This window comes from Falco punctatus (assembly GCF_963210335.1).
Source record: "Falco punctatus genome assembly, chromosome: Z".
Lineage (NCBI taxonomy): Eukaryota > Metazoa > Chordata > Aves > Falconiformes > Falconidae > Falco > Falco punctatus.
In genome coordinates this window covers 55121731-55144593 of record NC_137586.1, presented here as the reverse complement: position 1 = coordinate 55144593, position 22863 = coordinate 55121731, and the positions used below count along the sequence as shown (strand labels likewise).

General features: G+C 45.8%; 1 protein-coding gene across 1 annotated transcript in view; it reads left to right on the top strand.

Moving 5' to 3' along the window:
* Positions 1-2952: 2952 nt before the first annotated feature.
* Positions 2953-22863, top strand: part of LOC308056858 (neuronal acetylcholine receptor subunit alpha-7-like) — a 70291-nt gene continuing 50380 nt past the window's right edge. The window contains exon 1 of the mRNA XM_080372731.1: positions 2953-4032. Coding sequence (XP_080228857.1) covers positions 3954-4032 — 79 coding nt within the window. The 5' untranslated portion in view covers positions 2953-3953. The remainder of the gene's footprint in view (positions 4033-22863) is intronic.

Sequence of the window (22863 nt, the reverse complement as noted above, 5' to 3'; positions counted from 1 at the left end):
CTATTTTCACCTTACCAGCTTGGCCAGAACTTTCTCACTTGGAGGCTTTTTTTCTGCATAATTTAGGTAACAATGTTCTTTTCCCCGCACCTATTCCTTGTCTCCCTTGATTAGAAGTCCTTTCATTCATCAATTTTCACGACTTTAGAGGGTAGGTCAGCTCTACCTAACCTTTGTGCAAGAAGTTTGATAATTCCGGAGTGTAGACAACAACCCCACTCCCATTTGGACTTATATCAGTCCAAAACCAGTTCATTTTCTTTTACATTTAGGTGAAGCTTGAGTGACTCTAGTGGTACATATTTTTGTTACTAATTGCTGTCATATGCTCAGTGAGGTGTGGGAGTACCTCGGAAGCAGGTAACTTTGGGATGCAGGTGTGCATTAGTATTGCAATGAGATCATCTCATCCAAGGAAAGCAATTTCTTCACAAGTGTTGGCTCAGGAGTGGACATTTTCTCATGTTATCAGCTGTGTGGTATCATCAAGTTCCCATTCCTACAGGGAGTACAACAGAGGCTGGCCACAGTGTCTCCACTCCACTGCACCCTCCATTACTCCTATCAGTATGTGCTAAGATGACAGGGCGTGTTGCTTAATGAGCCGTGGTAAAGTAGATTTTGTGCATGTCAACCATCCTGAAAGCGATAACTGTATTTTACCCTAAAAAGCTTTCTGTAATACTACACTTCTACTGTGTCCCAGTTTTCTCTAATTCCCCCCCCAAGTCATTTTCCTACACACACTTGGAAGCCTTTCCCACATTTCTCACTGGCAGCGCATTCTCTTCCTGGACTTCCCAGGGCACCCCTTCAGAGGCTTGTGACAGTCATGCTTAGGGTTGTGGCCACTCAGGTGGGCAGTGCTATCTCCAAGCGATGGACTGTGATGTCCCCGAGCGATGGACAGTGACTGATGGATTCCGATGTCAGCAAGGGATGGATTGTGACCATGTGTCCTTCAATGCTTATGTACGTGCTCTGAGTCTCACCCAGCTGGCTCATGCCTGCACTCCAGCTGAGCAAGTACAAAAGGTTTGGAATGTCATGGAAGGCTGATGTTTGGTGCTGGCGCTATATTTGGGCAGTTGTTCACTGCAACTCCCGGTGCCCGATCCCAGAGCCATCAGAGATTTCCCCTGGCCTTGCCAGGTTCAGGCAGCTGGGGCACCCAGGAGGCATGTTTGCAGCAGCTGTGTGGGTATGTCTCACCCTGGAGTGGGGAGCTGGACAGGTTTCCTTCTTGAGGGACCTGGGCATTTCTTCCATCCCTTCATTGGGCAAGCCAATAATTGTGGCCTCTTCCTTCTCTAGTGTGACACTGGCTGCTGCAGCAGCAGTGAAAGGGAGCAGCTTGTCATCCCCCGCTCCCCCCAGTCCTCTGCAATGCATGGAGAGCATGGCCACGGAGCTGGAGCACCACTGTTCAATATACCTGGACAGTTGGGAGGAAGCCTGCTACATGATGCCATGCCTCCAACAATTCTGCTACACCTGCATCCTGTGGTTGGCTGAGAGCAAGCCCAAGTGCTCCCTCTGCAAGGGGAGGGTGGACCTCCATCATACACTCAGTGCAGGAAGATGACGACTTTGAGGAGCACGTCATCTCATCACCTGTGGCACCATCAGTCATCATCCATCTGACACGAGTAGCTCCCAAACACACAGCTTCCCACAGCCTCCATCACACTGTAGCACCTTGCCCAGCAGCCATGGGACCACTGCCTGGGGCTCCAGTGGTTGACTTCCATGTCTATGTCTGGGCATCCCTCTTCTGTGACTACCTCGCTGTCCTCCATCCCCTGCTGCCCTGGTTGTGACAGGGGCTGGGGCAGCTCTTTGAGGATGCCCAGGAAGCAGCAGCAGCACAGAGCCTTGTCACATCCAGCCTGAAGAACTTTGGTCTGGATGGGGAGGCTCTGTTCTGGCTGCTGCGGGACACCCTAGGCAGACACATGAGGAGCTTCATGTGCCAGCTGATTGACACCTTTGTGGACTGGTGCAGTGGGGATGACCGACGTTTGATGGGCTGGGGGGCATGCCTGTGCTGCTGAGGAGTGGGAGGGCAGCCCTACAGCTTCCCCCAGCCCTGCTGCCTCTCAAGGGGGGTCTCCTGCCCCCAGCCCAGCCCTTCGTGGGGGTCTCCAGGCAGCCCCCAGTCTGCCCCCATTCCCACTCACAGGGAGGAAGAACTGTCACAGAAGAACCCAGAGGAAGATGTGCCAGGGCCCTCCATGCACAGCTGTGGCAGCAAACGTACACATGGGGGACCATGGCGAGCTCTGAAAAGGAGAGCCAGCAGCTCCAAAAACCCTTCCCAGCCCCTGAGGAAGCCACACCATCATCAGTGACACTGGGAGCATGCCTCAGGGGCCAGCTAAACCACGGCCAGGCTGCAGCTGGTGCATACACCAGCCCCTTGTGGTCCTGGCCCCTCAAAATTATTGTTTTATAAAAGAAAATGAGAACACAAAAATGCAGAAAAAACCTCAGTATTATTAATAATGCCAGTGGCATTGCTATTGCCACCTGTGTGACTTTCACCCCCTTTTTCTTCAAGCTACAGCTGCCTTTTCCTCACCATGTCTGTAGGGCCCCACAGCTGCTGGGGTGAGCCTGATGGGAGTGGGGTGTGGCGATGCAGCCCCTGGCCAGGAGGGTTGGGATGTTGATCCTGATGGGTCCTTCTGCATGTGCCATGTACTATATTTTGTTGTTCCCCCAAAAGCAAGTGCTGCCCAGCACCAGCTCTGCATCTCTGCAACGGGTCCCAGGGCTTGGTTCAGCTGGGGAGTCCCCAGGGCCAGTCCATGCCTCATCGCCCATCACCCCAAAGCTATCATCCTCCTCAGTGCACCCTCTGCTCCCATGTCCTGCGGCTCTGCCCTCCTACCACCCTGTACCGCTGGATGCAGCCTCGCTGTGGTGGTGTACAAATCCCTCCTGCACAGTCACAAGTTGGTGCTGCTCTGTGTGTCGCCCCTGGGTTGCACCCTGGCAAGGGAGGAGCCCCAGAAAGTTCAACAAGGGGAAGTGCAAAGTCCTGCACCTGTTTTCAGTGAAAGAGAAGTAGGTGAGTGTGCACAACAGGCAAAACAGTAAAAAAATGGCCTAGATGATCAATGTCATGAAATGTATTCAAGCCTTTGCCTTGCCTTTGTCTGGCTGGTGAATAAAATGAAGAGGAAGACGAGCTGTCCCGGGGGAGCCAGCGTGTGTGCAAAATCCCTCAGTGGGGTGCCAGCAGCCAGCCAGCCAGCAGCTGGGGAAGAGGGCACTCGGGGCGGTTCCCATCCCTCCGGTGGAAGCGACTGCGAGAAGGGGTGCATCGACAAGGATAGGAGACTGGCTAGTTTCACCTTCCCCAGCTTTTGCACTACCGAATCTCTCCAGCCACCTCTGCTGGAAGAGAGGGCAGGTGCGCGGCGGAGGGACCATGCCACAGGTGCTTGCTGCAAGTTGCGCTGGCAGTGGCAGCTGAGAGAGCAGAGAGGGACGCAGACTCGTTTTGCTGGGAAACAGCTCTAGAGGCACTAGAGTGCAAGCACTGGAAGCGCTGCAGACGTGCTGTCTCGAGTTAGGTACAATCTGTGGGGATGTGGAAATCATCTCCTAGGCAGTGCGCTCCCCCTCCTTGCAGTGCGCACACAACTGTGTGCAGGGATCTCTAGCATTTGCTTCTGACCAAGAAAAAGCTCAGAGTTCCTGTGAATGTGAGTCCCAATCAAAGTAACCAGCCCCTTAGTGTTTGGATTTACTGACCCAGCACTGAGCTGATTTGGCTCCTGGGGGCTGGAGAAGCACACGAGAAAATGCACATCACCTTCCTTGTGGGAAGCTGGTTTGATGCCTAATTACAGTAACTGCTAAATCCATCAGTTATTCCAGGTTGTCTCCAAGACTTCATCCTCTTTCACCCTCTGCTGAGGAAGGATAGCCAGCCTATTTTGAGAATGCTCACAGAAAAGTGCTTGGGATTTGTTTATTCTGGACTATACCTCTGGGCATCCTTGTTCCTGTCTTTCTTTAAAGGTAAGCTTATCTGTGGTTGTCCAGCTTTTTGGAGTTTTTATTTGATTTTATATTATTTTCTGTAAACACTAGTCACATTCTACCTCAACTCTTATTTTCAGAAGGACTTGTATGTGCTTGTAGTTTAAACTTTGTTAGAGGCCGGTGCCGGTCCCACTGAGTTTTGTGATCAATTTGAGTAAGTTTGTGGATCTTACAGTGCTGAGCACCTTCTTTTAAGAAATGAAAAGCTGCTATTTTTTTTTAAATAAAAAGTGAGACATTTGCACTTTCAGAAATGAATTGAAATGATTGTTTTTTTAAAAAAAAAAAAAGTTCTGGCATTCCTTTGAAAATTTAACCTATCCATGAATTTTCGTGAAATGGGAAATTATAACACCAGGCTGGAAAGGATGGCTGTGAGAACCCTGTAGGTGTGAGGGTGAAATGGTGTCGTTCTAAAAAGAGAAATAACCAGGAGATTCTTGACTTTCTATGCAACATCTGGGAAGATTTATAGCTGCATAAATTTATGGATTTACTATTACTGGTTTGGTTTTCTCTTCTAACTTTCAGTATGTTTAATAAGAATCCCTCCAGACAGTGATGTGTCTAAGTGGGAAAAATTTAATAGAAGTAATAATGGGCTTCTGTAGTCTCAGGTGTCACTTGTGACCAAGTTATCTTCTGAAGTTTCAGCATGTTACAAACAAGCGTAGGAACAGTGTGATTCTTCCAAAACATGGAGGATTGCAAGGCTAATAATAAATAATTTTTAAATGAGAAGGTAGGTTGAAATAGCCAGAGTTCTGAAAGATGTTCAGGATTCTACACAAAATGTACTTTTATTGGTCCCTAACAGCTGAAACACACATGCCTGCAGCAACTAAAAATTCTAAACCTGATATTGCAGGTGTGAGGGACCATGTCGTGTTACTCATTGTTTATGCATAGAGAAATAAGAATTGTCTTTTTAAAACAGGGGAAGCGGTCTGCATATTTCAGAAGCACAGAGGCATAGAAAACTTGCATGTAGGTGATGCTGCACTGGACTATTCATGCCATGCAGATAATTCCTCATTACTTTATCCGAATCTGCAAAACATCCATGCATTTCATTACTACAGCTCTACGTTTCAGCTGCCTAATGTAGCAATGGTATTGCAGAAAAATGTTTCCCCACCTTGCTAAATTAAGAACGTTGCTACCTTCTTTTGTAAGACGTTTCTGTGCTACCTCAGGAGCTGAATGAACAGGCAGCTGATGGCAGCTAGTTATAACTCACTTTGTGTGCGGTCCCATTTTGAGCAGTTGTGTGTCATGTAAATACTTCCTTTTAAATACAGAGTAATCACTAATTCGTCAGGGGGACACTTAGTTTCTCTGAGCTGCACCTGAAGACACAAACTGCTTTTGTAAATAATTCAGAGGATTTTTTTGTTAGGTGCTTTTACCAGCAGTGTAAAAGTATGCACTTTTATAGACAACTGCTAAAGCAGAATAAAATGAACATCTGATTAATGTGTTCTGTATTTGACCTCTGCTTTTTTGATAGGGTGGGTTTTTTTGTTTTCCTTTTTGAAGAAAAGGGGGAAAAAAAGAAAAGAAAAGGCTGGGAATTGTGCAGCTGGGGCAAAACAGAAAAAAGTCAAGATAATCTTAGCATGTTATCAGTAGCAGAATCTTTTAACAGTAAGCTCCACATGAACTCCCCCAGGATTCTTCAGTGCACCCACATGGAAGTCACAGCAAGTCCATCATAACTAACATCACTCTCACATAGTGCTGAGTTGTTTCAACAGAATTCATGGCAATTTCTCAACTACTTCATACTCATGCAGGCTGTTTGACAGGAAAGTTGTGACAAGGACTAGGCAAAAAAAAAAAAAAAAAAAAATTTAAAAACTTGGTCATTTTTTCCAGTCCTTTCCACAAAACAATTCTCTGGAAAGCTGCCGGGTGGAGAAGGATCTGGGGGTGCTGGTTGATGGCTGTCTGAACACAAGCCAGCAGTGTGCCCAGGTGACCAAGAAGACCACCAGCATCCTGGCTTGGATCCAAAACAGTGTGGCCAGCAGGACAAAGACAGTGATGGTCCCCCTGCAGTAGGCACTGATGAGGCTGCACCTCAAATACTGTGTTCAGTTTTGGGCCCCTCACTTCAACAGGGATGTAGAGGTGCTGGAGCGTGTCCAAAGAAGAGAAGGATGATGAAGCTGGTGAAGGGTCTGGAGCACAAGTCTTATGAGGGGCAGCTGAGGGGCCTGGGGTTGTCTATTCTGGAGAAAAGGAGCCTTGGGGGGGACCTTATTGCTCTCTACAGCTACCTGAAAGAAGGATGTAGGCAGGTGGGGGCTGGTCTCTTTTCCCAGATAACGAGTGACAGGACAAGAGGAAATGACCTCAAGTTACACCAGGGGAGGTTTAGATTGGATATTAAGAAAAATATTTTTCACTGAAAGAGTGTTGAAGGCTACCTAGGGAAGTGGTAGAGTCACCATCCCTGGAGGTGTTTAAAAAGTGCATAGATGCAGTACTTAGGGACATGGTTTATTGATGGACTTGGAAGTCCTGAGTTAGTGGTTGGACGTGATCTTAAAAGGTCTTTTCCAGCCTAAATGATTTTATGATTCTACAACTTTTTGCTTCAACTTGACTCCACTTACACTACTGCTAGGAGCTCTGATAGACATGGCATTCATGTTAAGTCATTGCAGCCCTCCTTCCTGAAAAGCCAGGAGCTAGTGATGCTTTCTTGAGACATGGGCCCTAGGGAAAATCAGGAAACTGGTTCTCAACCTCCTTGGATGCCAGATGAAATCCCTTAGAGCCAGATGTTGCTTCCCAGCCAAGTGCAATCCTTGAAGGAAAACCTGGAGGATGGAAGTACCCTACGAGTCCTAGCAGCTACATACCAGCCTCAGGTGGAGTGACTTGAAAACCCTGACCCAGGGAGAGGTTGGGAGGGAAGGATCAGACCCACCTCTGCTATTTTTTCCAAACATTGTGTAGCCTGGGAGCCAGGGTGAAGGTGACCCTGCAAGGGAGTTCTCCTCCTGAGAAACATGTCCCAGTGACCACATGGGCACCCAGACTGTCTGAGGCGTGTTACCTTCACCTCAGTGCACAACCATTGAAACCTGCTGAGGTTTGAACATCCAGGGAAGTTGAACATGCACTTTGCTAGTCTCCAGTCAACACATGCATTCTAATTACTGTGCTTTTGTGTCCTTTTTTTAAATGCCACATATACCACACAAAGCAGAGCTGTCAATTTCTTAGTTTCTTTGCTCTGTGCAGCTTGACATCAGGGAAATACTCTGGCCATTGGGCTTTGAAAAGCCCAGCAAAGGCAAAGGCAGGCTGAGGACAGAGCCCCTCCTCTGCAGTCCAGTGGAAATGTAAGTACTTTGCAGTATGGGCAAAATCCTATGGCAGGGGATGCTGTGAGCAAACTAACCAGCTAAAAGTTGTAAATTATGAAATAACTCAGCCTGACTTGGCATACCCAGCTGGTGCAAAGCAGCTTTTCTTTGGCTTACACACAATACAGAGTTGAATTCCTGCACTACATTAATTTCATGCTTTCTTGCAGCTTTGCTGATTTGGATGAGCTCTAGTGATCACATCAGAACACAACTGGTGATCTCTAGGAGCAAATTCTTACAAAGATGCTGCTCTTGGTTCACTTCCATGCAAGCAGGTGCTGTTTCAGCAGCAGCAGTAGCATTGGCAACACAGTCTCAAAAGGCCAAATTCTGCTGCCAAGCTACAGTTTCCCTAATGTGAGCTAGTTAGACTTGAGGTGACACAAATTTAGAGATCTGTGTAGCAGCAAGAATCAAAGTTGGTACTTAAATACCTACACATGGAGTCTAAACTTCAGGCCTCAGCTGTGTGGGACTGATGGAACTGCAGTGAGCTGTATTAATAAAACTGGTTTACTCCAAAGAGACACTGTTGAATTGATGTGACAAGTTCTGTGCCTTAATATGGTGCAATGTAGTGTCATTGGTAATTTAGGTGGTTGGTGACGGATTTCTACCTTAAGATCTCATAAATGTTACTGAACTAGAACCAGATGTTAAAGTCAGATCATTTAGAATCTTTCATACTCTTAATTTGAGGTCTGAAGGTTGCATTCACCTCAGTCCCCCACATTCTTTATGTTGATGCTCTGAGTTGTATCATCCCACTGAGCGATACACAGTTTCAAAGATAACAATGCAGCAGATTCAGGTTTAAAATAAAAAAGATACGAGGAAATCTTTTGATTGTACAAGTGGGTCTTTTCTTCCACATTGGCCAAAAAGATGTCACACATGTACCTTGCAGAGATGGGAAATTAGTGCCAGATCCCTGCCATTAGTATAATATCTGGTAACACAGACAACAGAGGCTGGTTACTCTGGATGCTGAGAGTACGTTAAGGCATCACATACACATGGAGTCAGATGGGACTGAATGTACTTGTCATAGTACATGTCTGTTTATAGATGTCACTCTGTTCTATGTTAAAGAACACTACTGTAGAAACATGTGTCTACACATTTAAGACATGCACGCAGAGTCCTAGGCAAATCTCTGAGATTATTTCCTGTGAATTGCTGTCTGCTGCAGTAACTTGCTGTACATGCTTGCCTCTTGAGATTGACTTTTCAGTTCAGTGAACCAGACCTCATGTTCACTAATCCATGTGCGTTCACTGGGCTGCGCTGTATCACCACAGGCACATCTGCAGCTGTGGAGCTGGCCCACGCTAGTGAAAAGTCACCAGGCCTCAGGAAAGCTGGAGGTATTTCCATGTACATTTGCTGATAGTGATCTGGGCTAATTCTTCTGTTAGCTCTCCTCAAATCTCACTAGAAAACATGGAAAGGTTCAGAAAGGGCACCTAGGCCCTGATGTCACCAAAGTCTATTATATGATCCTGTTGGTATAGCACTCTGCATGTAGGAAGGGATCCAGAAGCAGATAGAGTGCACAAGAAAACAGCATCCATCTGGTCCTTGGGATGATGCCAGATGGTGCTTTGGGAGCCTTCAGCTTTGCAGGGGGTCTTCTGATGGTCTCGGAGAAGAAGTTCCTGTTCCAGGCACAGGATTCATGTCCTAAAGACAGCTGCAGACCTTTTTTCTCCCTCTGGTTGATTTTCCTAAGACATGTAGAGGAGAACATGAGTTAACGATGGCAATGCGTATTGGACAATTTTGTTAGCAACTACAAACTTTTCCAAGCAGTGAAAAAGGTATTTTATGTCTCTGTGGTGCAGTGAGAACAGTGAACAGCAGCATTCCTTCTCACACCTGCATGATGAAGTAACTCTTTCCAGAGTCTTAAGAATGAGTTATGTGAGTCACAAACCAGGAAATGCTTCCACCTGAACATGATGGCTGTGATTTTCAAGGGAATGCATGTACCCAAATACCGTTCCATTTCACTGTACATCCTGAACAATGGGTTAGTGCAGAATTTTGTTTCTATGTCTCAACAAGGAGGGAGATATAAAGCCTCTCCAGCTCTAGGGTGTGATTAAAGTAGATCAAAACCCTTTGCAACACTCCAGACATGGTTGTTTGAGGATGCCTGCTGCCTAGAGATCCTGCATAATCTTGTTAAGAAAGAGAGCAAATCTGCCTGAGACAGGTAGAGCTAGCACTGGCAATCAGTAGCATCCATGGCAATGAAAAAGGTAGACAGGTGTTTATTGCTGTTTTGGGACACATGCCTGAGCAAATATGGCTTGAAGAGAGAATTTCGCTTATCAAGTCCTTTCTGCATTGAGCAAAGTAGCTGATAACAAGGCTGAGACCAGAACTAGATGATAAGTTATTTGGAAATAACAATCTTCCCACCTGGGGCTTGCAATTAAGTCAGTAAATTGCAAGGGAAAGAGATCTTGTAGTCAGCATGGGTACTTATGCATGTCAACAGTGATGTGCAGGTGACTCTGTCCTGCCTTACTCTCAGTTGGCTGTGCTCAGTTAGGGAAGCTGTGGTTACCAGAGTGCTGAAACAGATGTCTGCAATCCTTCTAACCTTCCAGAAATGCATGTCTTCAGTACATATTGCATTCCAGAATGTTGCAGAGAAAGCCACAGTCCTCATTTCTGTCCTTAATGCAACATAGATTTGGACAGAAAAAGGACTTAAAGGGAAGGGGCAGGCTTGAGGAGATCTCATTTCACATTAGCGCCTCAAACAGCCTAAAGCCATTTTGCAGATTGGGCTGACAAGACTGTACGCTGTGTTTGCTGAAGCTCAGCTGTGGCTACATGGTAAAGAATCTCTGGTCACTCCAGAGATTTCCAGATCAGAGATCTCCACCATGCCAAGAAAGAAAATTAAGTTGTAAACTGGCAAAGATACGTGTGTGGCAGCTGAGGCGAGAGAGACTATCTGATCCATACAGATTCATAGACTGATAGAATATTTTGGCTGTCAGGGACCTCCACAGTATGCCCAGTCCAACCCATCTTCTCAGAGCAGGGACAGCTCTATCAGGTTGCTGCTTGGGCAGTCAAGCTGGGATGATCTCCAAAGACAGTGGTCTCCCCTACAGTAAGTACCCCTCAGAGAAAAAAAGGCTCCCCTGATACCCTGGCAATACCCCATGGTGCAACTTGTATCTGGTTAGTGCTGTCCCTGCGCACCTCCCAGAAGAGTCTGGCTTCTTCATTACAGAACCCTTCCTCGTGGCAGCTGAAGGCAGCCAAAAGACCTCCCCCTTGCTTCCTTGTCACCAAGGTGATCAAAGGCATGTCTCTCCAACTCTCATCAGACATGCTGTGCTCCAGCAGCTTGCTGTCCTAGTGGCCCCCACTCGACTCACTCCACAGGGTCAGTGTACGTCTTGTGCCACACTGGGGAGGCTTTATTCGGAACAGAGCTGTGTGTCATGCGGTGAGTCTCACTGATGTTGAGAGTAGGCTGTTTGTAGAGAAGGATGCTGTTTAGTGTTTTCATTACCTCTGAGTCAGTACACTGGGGAAAAAAACCCGAAGTTGGAGGTCATATAATGATGCAGAAAATACGTTCCATAATTCTTAGCCATCTTGTGCTGTTTTTGAAGAACTTCCGCACCTTGAGTCTGAAAAGTGGCAGAGCAGGTCATGACAAATGATGGAGTACATTCCCTTGAATATTGTGCCAGTTTAGAAAAGTCGTTGACAAACTGAAGTCCAGCTTCAACAGCTATAACAATAGAAAGAGGAGATAAAAAATTAAACAAATAGATGTTAGATGGTTTGCAGTTGTCACTGTTTCAAGTGGCAAATAGGCAGCAACTTTGAATTAGCCGTTCTTGTTCAGGCTTCACACACAATTAATAAAAGGCAACTGGACAGTTTCAAGAGCTCTAAGCAAAAGATTTACCTTTCTAATATAGCCAAACAGCTATCCTGCAGTATACTTTCTTTGGCAGCATTTCATTCAAGGTATAAGCCTTCTAATGTGGTCTCCAAAGATATTAGGATTCCCAGTTTCCATTTACTTTAAAATTCAAATTTGTTGGATTGGTATCTCAGCCCAAGTGCTTCAGCCATCGTCAGGTCTACTTAGGTGATCGACATTGCCTGGCAATGATAGTGACAAGGCGGGATGATGGAGAAAGGCTAGATCGAATGGGAACAGGTCTGTGGGTAGAAGGGGAAACATCCTTCTCCAGAGGAGGCCTTTTTCCAAGTGGGCAAATCCTTTCCCCTTTGGGTCAAAATGTTCTAGCAACTCAGGAAGTCTATATGCTGGGGAATACAAGAGGGTCGGCCAGACAGCACAGGGCCACTTTCCGTTTTCAGGATAGCTTTGGTGTCTCTGAGACCAAGCACCCTGCATCTGCAGGCATTGCTACTGTATCACAAGATGACAGTCATACTCCACTTGGACACGCGGGGCACCGGTTTTGTTTTAATTTTGTTTTGTTTGCACTGACATAATTCAGGAGCATTAGACTGAAGTTACCAAAGCTTTAAATCAACAAAGTAAGACAAATCAGGCTCCCCAGATCACCATTGTCTGGAAGTACCTCATTTTCAATGCAGCTAATTTCTGCTCTTAGTCAGGATCAGTGACTCAGGCAATGCAGGTTTGGCTGGCAGGGTGCAGCAAGGAGAGCCGTTTATTTCATATCCCCACTAATCCAAACAAACGCAGGACTCGAGCCCTGTACCTGAGGGAAAGACAGTAGCATGTAGCATTCTGAAAACAGAGAGATCAAAGCTAACCAATGCTCAGGTGTCACTGAGACCTTGTGGTATTCGGTCTGGGGAAAAAACCCAGCTGTAAACTTCATGATACAGACCATGCTCAGCCACTTTATATGCACATAGGCAAATCCAGGCTGAATCAGCCAAAACAAAGCACTTCTTACAATTTCAAGTGTTCTAGGTCAGATCTCCACAGATCACAAGTCTGATTTGCTCAGAGCCAGTCGCTTGCCTCATCAAGACAGTATTAGAAGCAGGTTTTGTCTTCAGTGTGAAATAAATTCAGACTCTCTGCTGAGCATTTACAGTTCCTTTTGTCTTTGAAGACCTGGACCACCAAAGCCTCAGACTTCTCTCCCTTGGGAAAAGTACCTTAATACTAGCCACTTCTGTTGCCAAAACCTCCAAAATATCATCAGCTACCTAGCAGCAAAGCATTTTTCACAGAAACAGGCAGCAAGTTCTACCTGGCCTAGTGAAAGCTCAGCAGGGCTGAAACTCATCTATGGATGTTTTATGTAAGTTTTGCTTTTTGTGGAAGTTTTGCTTCTCAAGTGGGAAACTGTTTCAGATTCAGGAACATGTATGTTCATCTTGACACCCAACCTCAAGTCTTGAGACCCTGACAAGTGGCAGCTCTGATTCAGCGTTGGTGGGGCCAGGAGTGAAGGCAGACAAACCCTGACACGTACATAAGTAGTCCCCAGGGAGCGCAAGCAGCCTGAAGCATGGCAACCAGAGCAAGCAAACAGGGCATGGTGCGGCAGTTTGTGCAGGAAGGGCTGGTAGACTGGTGGAGACACTCTACCATCACTGAGACAAATGCACCAGATGGACACATCACAAGAAGCAGAGGCTTCCCTACCTGCTTGCCACCAGGCAGATGGAGAAGTCCTAAGTGATGGGGAAGAATGGAAACAGGTCCCTGCTCGGGGCAGTAGGTTCCCAACCTGCTTCACCTTCCCAGGTACCCCTATACAATAGGTGTATGGCTCTGGAACTTGAAAGCCAGGAAAATGATGACGTGGGTGAAAGCCTGTCCAGGTGGAAGGAGATGCCTCGGCAGAGTCAGTCAACCCCACAACAGCTCTGCTAAGAAGAAAAGCAAGGTAGTTGTCATCAGTGACTCCACACTGAGGGGAACTGAGGGCCCAATGTCCTGACCAGATCCAACCCACAGGGAAGTCTGCTGCCTCCCTGGGGACCAAGTTACTAGAAAACTCCCTTGTTTGGTGGAGCCCTCTGATTACTACCTATTGCTGGTCTTCCAAGTGGGCAATGATGAAGTCCAAACAAGAAGTCTGTGGGTAATCAAGAGAGACCTCAGGGACCTGGGGTGACTGGTTGGGGGATCAGGAACACACCTAGTGTTTTCTTCTGTCCTGCCAGTTGCAGGAATGATGGGGCACGTAATTGGAAGGTCACACAGATAAATACCTGGCTCTGGGCCTGATGTCAATGGTTAAATCTCAGTTTTTCTGATCATGGGTCAGTCTACATGGCACCAAGCCTGCTGGCAATAGATGGGGTTCACCTGTATCAGAGGTGGAAAAGGACCCTGGGTAAGGAATTAGCAGGGCTCTTTGAGAGAGCTTTAAACTAGGTTTGAAAGGGGAAGGAAATTAAAACCAAACTTGTTAGAGATGAGACTGAGGGTAGCATGCCAGGGTTGGAGGTGAGCTTGATAGCACAGCTGAAGAGCATTTATGCCAGTGCCTGAAGCACGGGCTACAAACAGGAGGAGCTGGAAGCCGTTGTGCAGCAGGAAGACTGTGATGTAGTCACCATCATGGTGGGGTAATTCGCATGACTGGCATACTGCAACGGAGGGCTACAAACCCTTCAGAAAGGATAGGCAAGGAAGGAGAAGTGGTGGGGTAGCCCTGTGTATCAGCGAGTGTTTCAACTGCCTAGAGCTGAATGATGGTGACAGCAGGTGAGTGTTTATGGGTGAGAATCAGGAGGAGGGCCAACAAGGCGAATATCCTGGTGGGAGTCTGTTATAGACCACCCAACTAGGATGAAGAGACAGATTAAGTACTCTGCAAGCAGTTGGGAGAAGTCTCAAGTTTGCTAGCCTGTGTGCTCATGGAAGACTTCAACCTACTGAATGTCTGCTGGAAATACAAGACAATGGAGGGGGAACAGTGTAGAAGGTTCCTGGAGTTTGTGGAAGATACCTTGCTGACACAGCTGGTCAGTGAGCTAACTAGAGGAGATGCCCTGCTGGACCTGCTGTTTACAAACAGGGAAGGTCTGATGGGTGATATAGTGGTTGGAGGATATCTTGGGCATAGCGATCATGAGATGATAAAGGTTTTGATTCTCAGAGGAATAAGGAGAGGGCCAGCAGAATCTGGAGGGGTGACTTTGGTCTGTTTAAGAGCCTGGTCAACAGACTCCCTTGGGAGATAGCTCTGAAGGAGTCCATGGAGGCTGGACATTCTTAAGGCAGGTAGTCTTAAATAAAGGCACAGGAGGAGGCTGTCCCCATGTGCTGAAACACAAGCTGGTGGGGTAGAAGAGTGGCCTGGCTGAACAGAGAGTTTTTGCTGGAGCTCATGGAAAAAAAGGAGAGTTTACCACCTTCGGAAAAAGGGGCAGGCAACTCAGGGGGACTATAAGGATGTCATGAGGATATGCAGGGAGAAGATTAGGGAGGTGAAAGCCCAGCTAGAATTCAAGCTGGCCATTGCCATAAGAGATAACAGACCCCCTGTTTTTACAAATACATAAGAAACAAAAGGAGGGCCGAGGATAATCTCCATCCTTTATTGGATGTGACAGGGAACGTTGCCACAAAGGATGAGGAGGAGTCTGAGGTACTTCCCTCTGGGTACTCAGCCCCCTGAGCTGGAAGACAGGGACAAGGAGCAGAATGAAGTTCCCACAGTCCAGAAGGAAACAGTCACTCACCTGCTGCTCCCATAGACATAGACAGAAGTCTATGGGGCTGGATGGGATCCACCTGAGGGTGCTGAGGGAGCTGGTGGAGGAGCTCACCAAGCTGGTTGCCATCATTCATCAATAGTCCTGGCCAAATGGAAAGGTCCCAGAAGCCTGGAGGTTGGTCAGTGTGCTGCCCATCTATGAGGAGACAGGGAGGAGGATCCAGGGAACTACAGGACTGTCAGTCTGACCTCAGTGCTGAGGAAGGTTATGGGGCAGATCATCCTGAGCACCATCATGCAGGACAACTGGGGGATCAGGCCCATCCAGTGTGGGTTCATGAAAGGCAGTTCCTGCTTGACAAACCTGATCTCCTTCTATGCAAGGTGACCTGCCTAGTGATCGAGGGAAACATTTGTGCCTTGCCTGTGCCTTGCAGCCCATGCTGCTCTCACTTTCTTCACAAGCAGCAGCTAAGGCTTGAGCACTGCAGAAAGAAGGCAGAAGGAGTCATCACTAGCCTTGCCTATTGTATCCTAGGTACATTTGTTGCTTAAGCATTGCTATGCAAGTACAGCTGGCAGGCTGACAAGGCAAAAGTCCATTGCTCAGGAAACTAGCCATCTCTGGGATCATAACAATTGCTACTGGCCAGCACTGCAGAAGGGGAAGGGGAAAGAATAACTGCAACATCTTTGGCCACACTGGGTGGTTCATTTCCACAATATTACTCTCTGTAACTTTTCCACTCCAGCATGTCCTCTGCATTGCCCAGAGAAGTTAAACAATATCACTGCTGCTTCGATAACCACACACTGAGGCAATGGTTTTGAGGCAAGATCCTTCCCTCGCATTTTTTCATAGTTCAAAGGAATGAGCTTTCTCTGCCTAGTAAAGGCATGTATGTGACTAAGGAATAGCACCTGGGAGGGCTAAGTTGGGGGTTTTGTCTTTGCTTTCTTCATGTCTTGGGGACAAAATTACTTCTCTTTCTCTTACTAGAAGATTCACATATCTTCCTTCTCTTCTAGGGTCCTGCTGATCCTGATGTGGGCTTCTTTCTAATTATATTATGACATTTCCAGGGTGGAAAATAGAGCCTGATGATTTTACTGCAGCCTCTATATCACTGCTATTTTCTGCACTGGGTTTAGGAAAAACACCTCCCTTCCCACCTATCATCTTCTCAGCCCTAACCAGACTTGCCTATCTGTTTCCACTGAAATTGTTATTACACCTGTCTGTTCATATATGGCTTTCTCAGATCTGAACTCTCCACATGTGCCTGGCATGATGTTGGGTGCACTTCTGGTGGGGAGGTGCAGATTGCCTGTGACCCTTTCCAGAGCCATCTGTGAATGCTGTGGAGACTGGCATGGCTACCTCACTGACAGCTCTTGGTTAGTCAAGTCCACAGTGCTTTCCCAGGTGATTTCCCTTAGTTTACTGGTTTGGGTGCTGAGACATGTAGAAGTGAAGGGATGTGACAAGCTGCTCTGCAAGCCAGTGGGAGCTGGGAGCCCAGAAGCCCAGTCTGGTACACTGATGACGATATATCGTCAAGGGCAACAGGTACAAACTGCAACACAAGAAGTTCCACCTGAATTTGAGGAACAATTTCTTTACTTTGAGAGTGACAGAGCACTGAAACAGGCTGCCCATAGAGGTTGTGGAGGCTCCTTCTCTGGTGACATTCAAAACCTGCCTGGACATGACTGTGGAAGCTGCTCAAGATGAACCTGGTTTAGCAGGAGGTTGGAAGTGACATCCTCCAGATGTCACTTCCCATCCTGACCAGTCTGTGATTCTGTGGTTGCCCATATCTGACATCTGTCATACAATTTTGTTTCTTTCCATTGGCTTCTGTTACTGCCTCTCCCCATAAATCCCAGGATGGCTGGCAAGGGTCACCTTCAGACAGCCACAGCTCTCTGTAACATAGGAGAGTCACCCTTTTCACCACTGCACCAACTCCCTCCTTCTGTGCTCCTTCCACATGTAGTATTACAGTAACTAAAGTTATATTGCATGGAGCTAATGTAAACTAGCATTACACTAAAAATACAGTCTTTTCCCTTTCTGCCTGTAGCCAGTTGTGTTTCTCACCAGCAGCAATGAGGCAGTTCAAAGAACTATCAAACATTTGAGAGATATCCCACTGTAAATATCTTAATGTGTGAGTCTTCACCTTGCACATATATCTCAGCTTCTGAAATATCTGCACCAAGCCAGCAGGACCAAAAATATAATCCCATCCTTTCATTATGTAATGGCCTATTTTAGCATGCTGTCATGTGCCTTAAATCTTTGAGATGAAACCTTTCCTAGCATACCCTTTAATACCCATCTTTGCTGGGAGCTCTTTATCTGCTATGAAAGAACAGAAATGACCGATATCAGGAAGATTAGATCCTTTTTGCCTAGGAAAACATGACAATTCTCACATTCTTCTGGGTATCTAATGAGTTTGGTGTGTAAGATGCAGAAACAATCTGCACAGTGAGAGCCAAAGATTAGAGTCAAAGTTTACCCGCAAGGGAAGTAGATTAAAAAGAGGTTTTAAATGAGAGCTATATTCAAATACACAACATGCAAACACACACACACAGTCACAGATGCACACAGTGTAGAGGCAGCTGATGTGGTTCCATTGTTTCTTATGTGAGTACTCTTCCCTGAAGATGTGACACCATGCACTTTAAATCAAAGGACATTGAAAGAAATAATGCATTTGCAGCCACAGATAAAAGCAACAGTGCTGCACGTAAGAAAACCAGATGGGACACATCTGTGTCTCTGGGGATTAAGTGACATATGGCAATGACATGCTATATGTTTCTCAGAAATCTGAAAAATATACAAAATAAGGTGTTTTGTTTTCTATATAGCTACCAATGCATCAGAACATGCCACATTTTTGTAAGTGTTCTTGCTGTTCCAATTCTTTATATTGATGAAGTTGCCTGTGAAACAACCTGCTTTTTTTCTGATACAATTCCTGTTACAACCCCTATAATGCCTAATTGCATATAGTGTGTGTGTTTGTCTTCCTGTGATCATTCTATTTGCTTTCCTAAATAAATAGCTAAAAATTCTTGTAAGAGTACAGTGATAAACTAAAAAGAAAATAAATTATAGAAGAGGTGCTCTGGCAGAAGAGTCTGCAAGCTGTCAGGAAAATACTTGGAAGTTCTAGGATTTAAGTTTGTTAGTCGTAGATTTTCCTGATGGTATTTTGCTCTGTAAATATTCCAATTGTAACTAGATTGTATACAATCATTACACAACAAAATACAACAATACCTCTCAGTGTAATGACACTGTTTTTCAAAACAATCCAGAACTCAAATCAATTTCTTTTAGGAAACAGTAAAACAAACAAACAAATGAAAAAATCAAAACAGAGGAAATGTGGCAAACAGTACAAAGAGAAAAAAATTACATAGGTGTGGTGGAAAACCTGTAGAAGGTACAAGGGGAGTGAATAAATACCACAACCACAATATCATGGCAGTTTAGGACTTTTTATGAACTAGCAGGGGGCAAAATATTTAAAAGCGATGTGATGAACGAGGAATATGCTGTTGATTTTAATTTACTCTGCTCTGCAAAGAAGTTGTATATGCAAGCAATTCTAGGAAATGTTTTTGAGAAGGGAAGAAAAAAAGGCATGCTTTGAAATTCAGAGACATTAGCATGCGTAAGTGTGAATATAAAGTGATAGGGGAAAAAGATGATACTTTGTCTGAAAAACATTGGTCCTTTGGGTACCATAATCTTGTGTGAATATAGTAATAACTTGTGAGTAAAGTCTCAGGCCTCTGCCAAAAGAAATGAGCAACAGCTAGAAAACATTCAGCTAGCAGCTGGCCCAACAGGAAGTTCAAATATTATGAAGATAAAACCAGGGAATGCTATGAATCAGAGGTGGAATGGTCAATAAATACAGGTACTGTGGCTGAAAACCTCATGGAAATCCATGTCCTTCCACCTATCCTCTTGCCAATATTTCATTATTATTCTTTACTGTGTACAGCAAGTCAGAATGTGGCCCACACCAGGGATGCTCCATCAAGGTGCTGACCACTTTTGGAGCAAAACTGGGGAACTGGCAAGGGCTGGACTCTTGCCTTGTAGCTGAAGGAGCTTTGTGTGCAAAACAGGGCAGGAGGATCAACAGCCAAGACGAGACATGGCAGCACAGCTCCTAGGAAAGGAGGGAGCATCTGGCCTTCCTGGGGATGGCATATGGACAGTATGGCCAGACCTAACTGCAGTTTTGACAGCCATTCCTACCAGAAAATGCTGAACAGCCTCCAGCCCCGTCAGGCACTTCCCCAGATCTTAAACCAAACCCACAGAAGAAACAGGGAGTATTATGGTGAAACAGTGGGGAGGATGGGATGACAAGCATGGAAGAGGCAATCCACGCCCAGAGGATCCCACCTGTACAGAGAAGGCGGATTTGCTGTCAGCCTGCAGCCATATGCCTAGAGGCCTATGTCTCCTCAACAGGCCAAGTAAAATTGTAAAGGAACAAACCAGTGCAACCAGGGAAACCATACACAGCACGCAAAGGAAGGAGGAAGGGCTTTGCTAGTTTTAGTCAGGTTTCTTTTTCTCCTTTTCCTTTTCCTTTTCCTTCTCCTTTTTTTCTTTTTTTCCCTTTTTCTTTTTCTCTTTTTTTTTCTTTCACTTTTGCTTTTGCTCTTGGTCTTTCAATTTATTTATATATTTGTTTCTTTATTTTTCTCTTTCGTTTTTTTCCTACCCAGAAGTTTGGAATATTTATTTTATTTTTAACTTTGCAGCCAGAGCAGAAATCTGAGTTACACCAAGATCAGTGTGACTTAGGTCACTGTGAAACATGCAAGCTGATGAGGCAGCTCTCCTTGCCATCACTGGCACTAGGACATGTCTAGGAGTTCAGTCTGAGCTTGAGCTTGGGCATGCATAGCTGCTGACTTGGACCTGACATCAGCCAGTATCAGCTTGATCTAATTTAATTGCAGTGTTGCAGAGAATTCAAACCCCTTTACAGATACCATGAAGGCTCACAGTCAGTATGAGACACCATCGGTGCAAGTTTCGTCAGAGGTGCCTCTCCCTCTAGCTGTGAATCCACACTTTGTTCATATACATGGATGCAGTTATTAACTTGCTTCTAGGCCTGGTCTGCAATTGCTTTTTTTAATACACAACCATCCCATGTTTCAGTCCTAGTCTCTCAGCCTAGCCTGTCTGGCTTTTGCAACATGTCTGTGTTTAATAAAAAGGATGAAATCTCACATGGAGACTACGTGTGAAAGACAGAGCTCAGACTGTCAGCTAGCAGCAAGATGACTTGCTTTATTTCTTGCTGAAATAATTCAAGGCAAGCATGTCGTAGGGGAATAAAGGAGGTAAAGGACAGCTCTTTAGATACATTTCAGAAGTAAGCTCATAGGGCAGCGGCTATCTTCTGTTTTCTTGCTACAGGTTCTTCCTTCACATCATGGGGCTCCCTGATCCAGCACAGAAGATACCATGCAGTATTGCCCTGCCAGAGGAGTTCCCTGGTCTCACAGCAATGCATTTGGAGGGACCCACATTTTCTTGTATCTCCTGTTAGAGGAGGTAGCGTTCTGCAATAGAGACATAGCTTGGCAGGTTACCTTGTTATGCAGTTCTCAGGAATTCCATCCTAGAAAGAAAGATTAAATTCAACTACAGCATGTATTCCCAAAAGATTGCTATCAGTTTCTAGGTCATGTTTAATCAGTGGACTTCTTGCTGACTTCTTTGCACATGCAGAACCATCGAGGAGATTCAGAGAGGTATTTAAAAGCTGAGTGTAGGCCATGGATACTCTGTTGTCCATAGGGTTCTTCACAAAACCACCAGGGGACTGGTTGCCTTGTGCCTCTCAGTTGCCTGTAAACTCCAGGAGCAGTTTGGGGAATCATTTCAGATTATTTGGTGAGTAAAGATTGAGGGATAGTCTAGCCTTTGGTTTAGTAACTCTATGCTCTCCTTTGTACCGAGGAGTCCAGAACTAGTCCCAGCACTCCAGGTGTGTCTCACTGGTGCTGAGTAGAGAGGAGGGATCACTTCTGACCTACTGGTAAGGCTCTGCCTGATGCAGCTGAGGATGCTGGTGGCCTTTGCTGCAAGGCTGCATTACTGGTTTATGGCCAGCTTGGTGTCTATAAGGACCCCCAGAGCTTTTGTGCCAGCCTGGTCTCCAGCCAGTGAGCCCCCAGCCTACCCTGGTGCCTTGGATTACTCCTCCTCAGGTGCAGGACTTTTCACTTCATTTCATTGAACTTCATGAGGCTCCTGTCTGCCATTTCTCCAGTTTCTCAAAATCCCTCTGAATGGCAAAAACCCAATGTGATATATCAGCAACTCCACCCAGTTTTGTACCATCAGAAAACTTGCTGAGGGTGCACTCTGTCCCATCATTCATAACAATCTTAAACAGCATTGGCCACAGTGCTGTAGCCCTGGAGTACTCCACCACTGGCTGACCTTCAGCTGGACTTTGTGCTGCTGACTGCAACCCTCTGAGCCTGACAGTTCAGCCACTTTTCATCCAATCCACCTTACTGTTCACTTATCTAGCCTGTAAGGCATAGACAAATGTCTATTAGGATGTTCTCAGAGATGGTGTCAAAAGCCTTGCTGAACTTGACATAAACACCATACACTGCTCTTCCCTCAAGTTTTAATGAGAGTGTATGTTTTCCTACTGCTTCAGAGATAATTCAGAAACAAGGGGGACACTGCCTAAGACAGTGGAAGGTAAGCGGCTGTCTGTTGCTCGAACATCCTTTATCTAGAAAGTTTCATACCCTTTGCCAGTTACTTGCACTTCCTGTAACATACACAGACAAGTAATTCTGGCATTGCTTTTGGGAGACTGACCTGGCAATCTTAAATATTGACAGCCAGCTTCCAGCCTAGTTTAAAAGATGAAACAGTGACACTGCTTTTGGTTAGATTTCTGTGACTCAGTTGTAGGCGATGGTAAAGCTTATTCTACCACTGCTCCTGAGAGTTCTAGGCTTCCCCATCACCAGCAAACACTCCATTTAGCAGACAGACATGTAGTGTCACAAAGCATTAGCACAAGCATTGGAGGGAAAAAAAGCAGAAACCTCTTTGGAGTATAAAGCATTAAGTATTTAAAGATTAGAATTTAAAGAAAAAGTCTATGAAACTACAAGCCTGATTTGTCACTCACCTCAGCACCTTCACCAAAGCACCTGTAGCAGAGAGATGGCAGTGTGATTAGATTAGCCAGGTCTTTGTGCTACCAACAGCTGCCATGATTATTTGCCAGGACACCCCAATGTCTCCACTGCTTCTGAATCTATGTAATTTTGCAAGAAAAACCATGAAGCACAAAAACATGTGGTCACCAGTGCCAACTCAGCAGGCTAAAAGTAGATCAGCTAAGGCTATGCTAACAAGTTGGGATACAAGAGGTTGCAAAGTAATAAGATTAAATCACAGAGGGGAAAGTTGAAGAAAGGATAGAAAAAACAGGTGCAAAATTGCTGTACTGGGCTACTTCAGCTCACAAAGTTTGTCAGGGAAAGGGGCCTGGCTTCAGCGTGGTTGGAGCACACAGTACAAAGATAGCTTTCTGAAGCATACAGCAAAGGGTTATGTTCACATCTCTGCAAGTCAGACCTCTCTTTGGGGGGCTGCTTTAATGCACCGTGACAGAGATGGTACCAGGGCACTCTAGCAGCCCAGCCAACTTTCAGAGACT